The sequence below is a fragment of the Chrysemys picta genome, chromosome 1 (assembly GCF_011386835.1).
Source record: "Chrysemys picta bellii isolate R12L10 chromosome 1, ASM1138683v2, whole genome shotgun sequence".
Lineage (NCBI taxonomy): Eukaryota > Metazoa > Chordata > Testudines > Emydidae > Chrysemys > Chrysemys picta.
In genome coordinates, this window is record NC_088791.1 from 115,544,608 (window position 1) to 115,554,910 (window position 10,303).

The 10,303-nt window shown below is 40.4% G+C and overlaps 1 protein-coding gene across 8 annotated transcripts in view; it reads right to left on the reverse strand.

The window, feature by feature from the left end:
• Positions 1-2,716, reverse strand: part of SLC15A5 (solute carrier family 15 member 5) — a 66,144-nt gene extending 63,428 nt beyond the window's left edge. For 3 of the 8 annotated variants that reach the window (XM_065567638.1, XM_065567630.1, XM_065567606.1), the window contains exons 1-2: positions 2,580-2,716; positions 544-906 (exon numbers count right to left, since the gene is read on the reverse strand). In XM_065567638.1, coding sequence (XP_065423710.1) covers positions 544-906; positions 2,580-2,595 — 379 coding nt within the window. In that variant the 5' untranslated portion in view covers positions 2,596-2,716. Of the gene's footprint in view, positions 1-543; positions 907-1,592; positions 1,938-2,201; positions 2,345-2,372; positions 2,525-2,579 lie in introns of those variants that run through there. The other 5 variants (XM_005287515.4, XM_065567622.1, XM_065567625.1 and 2 more) reach the window with 5 other exon arrangements.
• Between the last annotated feature and the right edge of the window lie 7,587 nt (positions 2,717-10,303).

A 10,303-nucleotide genomic window follows, 5' to 3' on the forward strand; every position in this document is an offset into this window, starting at 1 on the left:
ACATGTAGCTTTTAAATACAGCAGAACCCCATAAATTTGCACCAATTGGAGAAATGCATTGCAAATTATGGACTTTAACAACTGGTTATATCACTGAATTTTCCAGAAGTGACTAGTGACTGTGGGTGCCCAACCTGATACCTTAAAGGGACTCAGTTTCAGAAAATGCTGAGTGCCTGCTTTCTGAAAAGTTAAGCCACTTTATAGCATCACAGTTTAGGCTCTCAGACTGCAGCATCCAAAATCTCTAGTCACCTTTGAAAATGTAGACCTTATTTTACAAACATTATTTAGTATTGTTCAAAATAATGCTTCGTTAAGGTATATTAGCAAATCTACTCCAGTACATTTTGTGAAAGAAAAGTTAAGTCCTTAGCTATTAAAGAACTTTGGTAAGGCCACAAGGTTGGAGACAATTATTGGATTTGCATATAAGTAAGGAATAGTATGTTTCTATAGTACTTTTTAAGAAACTGACTTATTAGAGCAGAATTGCATACAAAAAGCACATTGTAGATGAAATAATCATGGCATAGCACCTACCTAGAAAGTGGAGAAATATGCAGATATACACCAGCTTGATCCTCCCCACCAGATGTTCAGCAAACCAGCCCATAAACACAGGTGATAACATGGAGGCACCTACAAAGCACATGTTTATGATGGCTGCCTGGTAGTTGGGATAGCCAAGTTTGATAGTGCAAAAGAGAATCATGTTGCAGACAATGCCAAAGAAAGTAAACCTCTCACACAGCTCCATCAACAGCAGGCAAATAGCCACCTGAAGTTTCTTCTGAGACTTGAACCCAGATGAGTCTCCATCATGCTTGCCTTTCCTGGAGAATTTCCTTTTCTCCCTCTCAGCAGTGTGGTTCAGAAGTTGTTTTTCTTGTAAGTCTCTAAGGTCTGTAACAGGCATACTTAGCTGTGCTGAGCAAGACTAAATTGAGTGGGTTAGGTTGTATGTACACTTCTGTTATCCTCCACTGTAATTAACAAACTGGTAAGACCCTTGCTTTGAATTCCACACCTTACTACCACAATTCCTCAGGGTACTTATCACTTTAGTGCTGTTACATTCAAGATCAAGGAGCATAAGGGACACCAGTATTTAAACTTCTCTGAGTGCACAAAGTTGCTGAATCCAATCTGTTTATTTAATTAGTTTGTCTGGTTATGAACAAGACTCCCCCCCCCCCATAATATTACCCATTAAATTATGTGAATCGAATACAATATGTGCCAAATTGTATCTGCATGTTACAGATAAAGGTTAAATACTGAGAAAGGCTAAATTGTTTCAGTTGAATTCAAGTACTAGATCAAGAAAATAATTTGGGGCTAATATTCTGATACCTTAATTAAACAACAAGTGAGAAACTGCAAGCAAAGAGATAACGATAGAAAGAATGCATGTTTTTAGGTGAACAATATCTTATCATTATTACATTTCTTGTTATTTTTGGTTGAAATTCAGATAAGAAAGTTAATTAGAAAAGTAAGAAATGCTAGTACATTTAAGTACAATAAGCAGGTTTTACAAGAAAGTAATTCCAGTGTATTAATGAAGAGAAAAAGCAATAAGAGAGTACCCAAAACCAGCACGGCTTCTTTAGCCTGACCTTGTACCGCAGCTATAACATGTCATAGGGAATCAGAGTCAGAAAGACTTTGGATCTTGGGTATTAATTAGAATCTATATAGTCAACTTAAAGAGAAATTAGGAAGGTTCTACAAGTTTACAATGTCCCCACTGGGCAAGCCACTAAGAAGTTTACAGAAAACTTGTCCGACCCCCTAGACATGATTCTCCACTACTGTGCATAGCCTTTTATACCTGTCCCAAATGGTAGTGGTCTGCACCCACTTTGCACAGGTGTAAATGACTACACAGGGTGAAAGGCAATGGTGAATCAGACCCACTGTTTCTAAATAGAACTATCAAGTCCTCACTTTGCAAGTTGTTGGAACAGAGATTCTTTTTTGGTTTCATCTAACTATATAGATACTTATATGCACACATGCTCCCTACCCTTTAGCAGCTGTTGTACTTATCTATTATTAAGTAATAGAGATGCAAGATAGTATATAAATGACATGGATAGGCCCAAGTCAGAATCCCAGATCCAAAATTCACTGAACTTAGGGCAGTAACCTTTACACCTGATACCAAACTTATTTCTGTAATGGCCCATAAATACCAAATCCAGAAGCCCTGAAACACACATCCAAGCATCAGTTGAGCCCCTTTCTCAACCAGTGTTCTTTTTAAATTCAAACAGGGTTCTAAAGCCAAAACTTGGCTAGCGGTATCACAGAGTTTGCTTAGTTCTGGGTAGGACTGTGGGGGATGAGGGAACTTTGTATCATACCAGTATCTATGTCTGCCACCTTCTCTAAAAGGGACTAGGATGAGTTTCATTCATTTTTGATGGCTGGAGAAAAGCAAGCTACAGAGATCACCTGCAGCCCCATCTGGTTTCTCTTTCATAGTTTAACAAACCTGGTCCCAAACCAGGGAAGAAGAAAGTACTATGACCAGAATGCACACCTATTCCATTTTGGGGAGCACCTCTTACCTAGCTGCTGGTGCATTAGGGTGCCCTTTCTTTATTCTATTGGAAGATATAACTATAGTATAAAACCAGATTGAAAACACTATAGTAAATACACTCTGCTTTCTACACACATTTTAACAGGCAATATTCCCTGTTCCATGCTTGATTTTTGTCTTTAAAGGATTTTTATTTGGGGTGGGGCACCTGTTTCTCACAGGTGTTGCTGATTGAGAGCAAATGAGATCATGGGAAGAGGGGTAGAGCTAGAAGGCTTGCCAATTGGGGTAGATGACAACAATTCCTTATTTGATGTTAGTTTGCCTGATTTTGGGGTCAGGCAGGGAGAATAACTGACTGTTTGGTTGGTTAACCCCCATAAAAACGTGAAGGTAGACTGAAACCGGTGTGTGGGAGTGGGCTTCTATTGATATGATTGTTTTAGAAATGGTTCTGGCTCTGTGAGAAGTTAGCTGAAATGTTTGATACCCTGAGTATATATATCTTTTAATAATGGTGGTGTGCTTTGCTGATGAGAGCTCAGGGAACATATGTTCTATACCTAGCTCTGCAGCTGACCTGCTGTATGGTCTTGATGAAACCCTTTAGTCAATCTGCTCACTGGTTTTACCCCTTAATATAGTACTTAGAATGCTTAATGCAAAGTGATTGAGGAAAGGTGGCGATAGACCTAATAATATATTTAGGGTTACACCAGTATTGAAGCAGGTGAGATTTTTAGGTAGAAACCAACAACAGCAGCTCAGGACTGAAGTGGGTTCAAAAAGAAGTCCTGCCTCTGACAAATCCCCTTTGCCCCCAGCAAAAGGCTTTGGGTCATATTGACAAAGGGACCACTAGCTTAGGGGATATGCTATTCAATTGAAGCTGTTCCACTTTAATTAACTCACTATTAATTGGGCCATGGAGACTGAGACTCAGTGGTGAGGATACTTACCTGAGAGTTAGTAGATTGCTGTTCCAATCTGGTATCTTCAGCAGGCAGAATAGGGACTTGAAACTGAGGGTTTCCTACAGCCCAGGTGAGCACCCTAATCACTGGGCTACCACCTCCTCTGTCTTGACTGTTTTATGTGGCCTCTGAGCACACCTACTGCATCAGGTCCTGCACACGACTCAGGAAGAGAAGTGCCTATCTTCCCACCGTTTGTAAATTACACTGGGGCTTATATGTGAGATGAACATGTGGACTTCTAGAGGGAGGCAGTAATGCGCATGCCCCCAGCCAGAAACATAGGCACTGAGGGAACTTTTACTGCACAAACTTAGACACTGAGTGAGTTGAGGCCCCTGCAGGGTTAGATGGCAGCTGAGTGGGAGTTTTTTGGATCGCAATGATGTGTAAGTTTGGGGCTTAGGTGCCTAAGTACCTTTGTGGATCTGGATCTTGAAATCCTTGAAAGCATCTTCTTTAAAGGGATAGCTCTGTGAAGATAGGACAACTAGTTCTTGCAGTGGAGTTTGCTATAAAAGCACTTGTTCTTTCCAGAGCTCCTAGTGGTCATGGTTGGTGTAATAGAGGGCTGACTGTCTGTACAAGTTATATTTTGGCAGGCCATCTGTCAAGTGAATAGGCCAGCACCAGAAAGGAAATCTCTTGGTTCTAGAGTCCATTTAAAATAGTAAAATCTGGCCAGGAAGTAGCCCAGGCACTTGTGTTTGGCTCAACTCCAACAAGTACTAACCTATTACCTGCTTTGACATGGTTGAGTACTGGTTGCCTATGTGCTTCTATGGCTAAAGGGCAAATGACCTAAACTTCTCTTCATGTGCTGGAAAAGTCAAATTAGCTCTTGCCACATTTCTTGAGGGGAAAACTTCATGGACATTTTGCTGACTTCTTTGGCAGTACAAGTGTAATTTTTTTTAACACAGGCCGAGATTTTTAAAAGTATTTAGGTACTGCTCAGTGTTGCAAGTCCTAACTGACTTAGGCTCCTAAGTCTCATTTGCAAAAGTAATGTAAGCCCAGATCCTCAAAGGTATTTAGGTGCCTAACTTCCACTGATTTTTTTCAATGGAAATTAAGCACCTAAAGACCTTTGAGGCTCTGGCACTTAGGCACCTAAATCCTAGTGACTTTCAGTGAGACTTAGGAGCTGAAGTGTCTAAGTCACTTTTGAAAGTGGGACTTAGAGTTGTATGTCAGTTAGGCTTTGCAACACTGAGCAGAGTAACACCTAAATACCTTTAAAAATCTGGACCATAGTGGTTAAAACAGAAATATTCTATGGTTCCAACAGTAGCCATCTTTGAAGTCAATGGCAGAATTCCAGTTGACTTCCATGGGACAAGGATTTGGTCCTGTGTATACGGATCCAGAGACTTCAATGTGATTAAAAGGGTGACCACTTCAGTGACGGGAAACAGATGTGATAGGAGAGGCAAAGACTAGAATCTCATGTTTTTTAAAATTACCACTTTAATCATTCTTGTGTGTGTGAGAATTGTTTAACTTAATGTAGGTAGTAGCTGTGACTAATTCATCTCCCTGCCAATGAAGCATAGTTCCCTACAAGATGTTTTCTAGTAAGAATAGCTGAATAATCATGATGCTAGACAGGCACTGTTCATGATTACTTTGTTTTAGTGGAGTGCACAGTGTCTATTTCCACACCTCAAAGAAAGGGTCACTCTTCCAATTATTAGGTGAATCCTCCTCTTGTTCTCTCTGCAGTTGATTCCTTGGTAGGGAAGGAAAAAGTAGAATATCTTTCAGTCTGTCTGAGACACAAAAATAATTACTGGAAGCAATGGTCTTTGACAGTCTGAAGATAACCTGCTACTTATGTAGTTGTTTCGGAAGACTCCAAAGTGGCTCTGAAAATAAAATAAATTAAAAGGTGTGATAGGATAGCCATGTGGTTAAAGCACAGACTGGGAAGCAGAAGAATTGGGTTTGAGTCCAGCTTTGACTCAGGCTTGTGGCCTGACTTCAGGCAAGGTCTCGTAAGGTCAGTTTCTCCATCTGGAAAACAGGGATGATACCTCCTCCTGTGAGGTAAAGAAGCAAGATGAGACTTGATTCAATAAAATGTGTGATTGTTGTGACAGCCTCAGAGTAAAGGCTATATGTAGGTTAAAAACATTATAATCTTCCACTTAACATATCCATTTATGAGATTTCTGTGTTGTTCATCCCCATGGTATTTAGGCACTATAGTCTATAAGCACAGAACCTTGAATCTGTATTTTGAATAATTGGAATAAATCCTAATACACAACAGTGCTTTTTTTGATATTCCTTGTATTTAAAATGTATATCTGCTGCTGCTGATATATCTTGTCAGCAGCAATGAATAATGTTGAATAATGTCCGTAGGACTATGAACCATACGTACCAGAAGAGCAAACACATATTAAAACCAGAATGCTTTGTAAATAGTGTTAAGGACCAATTAAAACCCTGAAATACAATTATCAAGGAGTTGAGAATGCATATTTGTGAAAGTGGGAAAACCAGCACATCTACTCAAAGTTCTCTAAGCTATAAACAACCATTAAATGTGATAAAAGTACACTTTGACGGCTGGAAGATAACAGCTACGAAATTACTAGTTTATTAAGACTATTGATTATAAGAGAACTGCTCTGTGAATACCCTCAGAAGTTATGTGGTTATGCTACTAAATAACATTTGCATAGTTTTATTCCTTCTTTGGTATGTGTATTCTTGGAAAAACTTTCAACTTCTTAGAGGAATCGGAGAACCCAAGGTCTGATTCCCCCCTCCCGCCTGCTGCAGGATATGAATAACCCCCTTTTCAAAGACAGTAGCAAAGACTGGCCCTCAGAAGTGCAGCACCAGTACAAGGTACTGGATTTCAGTTTGGGGCAGGGGAATATATAAAAAAGATGTTTGTTTATTTTTTCACTTTCCAGCCATAATTAAATTGGGACTTTTGGGGAAGCCCTTGCAATTCTTGCTTATTCTGCTTGAAGGAAACACCACAACAGTTGGAACCAAATCCCTGAAGTGAGCATCACTCCAGACCAACAGTGAAGTGTGCAGACAGGACCAGTTTCATATTAACTCTCAAATGAGAATAATCTGTAGCGTCCCTAGGGGGTTAGATATTGTATAACCCCCCTTTTGAGTGGAAGCTGGATAATGTTGAGATATTTTTTATGATTGCCTCAAATATTAGATCCCAAATCTGAAAACATGTGAAGTGAACTTTCACAAGGTAGCAATAAATTTACTCGTCTTCCTTTCCCCTTGTGTTCTACACTTTTTTCCCCCAAAGAGTACTGTGTCCCTTTGCCCTCAGAATAATTTTTGATAATTTTAAAATGCCCCAGTTTATATTTTTACCTCCTAAAACTAAGGACCCAATCCTGTGTCTCCTAACTGCGTGCGAGTGAATGGAATTTGAAGGTTCCTGTCACCTTGTAAAGTCAGGCCCTAAATAATGAAAAGAGTCAGGAGACAAGATTTCTATGGTGGTTCTTCTGCAAATTTCCTGTGTGACTGTGGGCAAGTCACATTTACCTCATCTGGGCCTTACTTTCTCCATCTTCAGAATTGGGATAATATTTATCTACCTCACCGTAGTGGTATGAGGCCATGTTCACGAAAATTTGTACAGTGCTTTGAGATCCTAGATGAAAGAAGCTATGGAAGTACAAAGTGTTATAAATAACCTTTAAGTTTTCTATTGCCATCCTTACAGGCCAATCTAGCAGGTACTTCAGCACGTGTGTAATTTTATGTACGAGCAGTCCTACGGAAGTGAATGTGACTCCTCACCTGCTTACAGTTATACAGGTACTCTACCTTGCTGAAACGGAACTATAGAGAGAAAGCAAAGGAGGGGAGAAGATGGCTACTGGTTCTGCTGCTGAGTACATGGTTTATAACTATCAGAGAGAAAAGTCAACTAATTTTGCCTTTATAAAGTCCTCTGCAGGGAGCTGATTTTAAAATTGCTGATCCAAAAACCACTGCTATAATAAGAATGATTTTGGCATGATTACACTGTTCCTTCGAGCAGCAGAGGTTTTATTTCTTGAGATTTTGTTCAAACATATATAATTATCTATGCTGAGCAGTTTTTCATATGTTCTCAGGCTCTTGTCTTATTGCACCTATTTGACGTTTTTATAATTCAGGAGTAATTGTATTGCAATTATTTTTCATGATGCATGGTGCGGTTTTATATCACATTGTTGGCAGATATTCTTTACGATGACATTTGTTCTAATGGGAAGATTAGAACCAGTTCTATCATATAGAAAGATGGCTTTTTTATGTCACATTATAGTTTGTAGATGGCACTTAGGATATTCTTTTCTGACATAGATTTTTAGGTAGAGATTGGAAATAGATTCTAAGGCTGTGTCTACAACTGAGACAATATTATCTATGAATCCGAGATGGTTCCTACTGTTCTCAGAAAATAATAGGTCCTTTTATATCCAAACTGTGTGGCTTGGAAGAACCTCAGTCAGGAAGGACAGAAGCGTGGCTCTCTACACAAGAGAGGCGACAGCTGAGAGCTGGGAGCCTAGAGTGGACACCCTTGCTGAACTATGGAGGGGAAATACAGGTGCAGTTGCCCTGAACTGTGACACCCGCAAAGTAGACTGCTAACTGCAGAGCTAATTTTACTCAAACCTGCAACCTTTCCATTATCTTTTTCTAGTTCAAACCCAGATAGCTTGCAATAGTATGGATTTGTGTGTGTGGTTCCCCTCTTCCTTCCTTTTTGTACAGTTCTAGTCAATAGCTTCTATTTTTTTTAAATGGGGGAATTGGGCTATAATATGCAGTAACACTTAAACTGAAATAATTAACATTGACCTTTTGCCCAGACAGTAAAATCAATTGTCTCGGGTGCCCCAAAGAGCTGTGTGCTTGGATCCTTGCTTTTAATCTGTGTATGCAAGTCACTGTCAGCAATTGAATGAATCAATGTGGATTTGAAATTGAATTCCTATTCTAATGATACTTATGTTAGGGTGAATTTTAAAATAGTTCTAATATTTCTCACATCTTTGTGCTGTTTGCTTGGCTATCCAATATAAAGGCTTAGATGTCTAGAGCTTTAATTCAATTCAGCCAAAGCAGAGCTGTTGCTTGTCCAGTCGAGACACTGGCTTCCATCTTTGTCTTTTTTTTTTCTTTTCTTTTTTGTAACTGTCTAATGAAGTTTCTTCTAGAGATAGGCCTGAATCAGAACCAGGGCTCACCCTTGAACTTTGGGAAAGTTTGGATCTCAGTAGGAACTTCTAGGCTCCAGCACATCTTTATTCTCTTCTTAGGCTTTGAAGCTTAACATACGAATTATATATCTCTGGTAGAGTGAAAATCTCTCTTTGTTGCCTTAGGAATAGTTCTTGATTGCTGATGCACAGAACCATGTTTAGGCCTCTGTTTTATCTCCTTTAAACTGTGGTAATGGCCTTTTGGCTGATCTCCCAGCACACACAATTAACAGACTTCAGCTGGTACAAAATACTGCTGCTAGGATCCTATCCAGCTCAAGGAAGAGTGAGCACATAACTGCAGGTCTGTCTTAAAACACAGAAATCAGAGAGTAAAAGACTACTTAGGATGCTCCCCGCAACCTAATTCAGGATTGTTCCCAACAGTATTTTCTCCAGGGCTGTGTAAAGGCAATCTTAAAGTAAACTTAGACCTGAACCAAAACGCTAGATCCAAATGCTCCCAAACTGAAGCACAAGTGTTAAGAGTCTGGCCCATCTCTAGTTTTAAATGTTTCACTTAAGGTGGCTTTAAGACGTCCGTGTGCCATAGGATTCCAGTGAGGCCCCCTTGCATAAATTTGAGCACCTAGAGACTGCTCTAGTTGATGGTTGCCTCTTATGGGTTATCATTGGGCTCATCCACAGCGTGGTAGAGCCCAGAATTCTTAAAGTGGCATGTGCTGTGGAGACTCCCCTAGTGCCCCAAATATGTATCCTCCTGCTCCTGGTATTTCACCTGTGCCAGGGCTTATGTGAGATCCTATGCAGCGCCTGCACTGGAGGAATTCTTCCTAACTGACTAAGGGGCTTTTACAGCCGCTCTATGCTAGTGCAGGTGCCTTAGTGAAGGGGAGAATCCCTCCTTTTATCCATACCCAGGCACCAAAATAACAATGGCCTGACTTTTTCAGAAGTAGTAAGTACCTGCAATTCTCACTGATGCCCAGGGGAGTTGCGGCTGCTCACAGCACTGACAATAGGGAGGGAAAGCAGGGACAATTGTACTGAGGCTCTGAGCATCTGTATTGTCTGAGTAAATAGAGTGAAATGGGAGGGGTGGGGCCCCAGCGAACATAATGTACTGGGGCCTCAAATCTCTCCGACTGGGCCTGCTGCACAGGACCTCTGAAAATCAGACCGCCTCTTTAGATACCTAACTTTTGCCATCCCCACTTAATGTGGGGGAGGGATAGCTCAGTGGTTTGAGCATTAGCCTGATAAACCCAGGGTTGTGAGTTCACTCCTTGAGGGGGCCACTTAGGGATCTGGCGCAAAATCAGTACTTGGTCCTGCTAGTGAAGGCAGGGGGCTGGACTCGATGACTTTTCAAGGTCCCTTCCCATTCTAGGAGATAGGATGTCTCCATTAATTAAAAATTAATTAACTCCTACTGAATTGCAATTTTTATGTGTTGTTGGCTTGTGTGCCTTGCTACTAATATAATGAAATGCTGTCACTGTCTCCATTTAGTAGCTTCTCTCTGGAGCCTGCTAAGCAGATGTGAAAGGGATACTGAT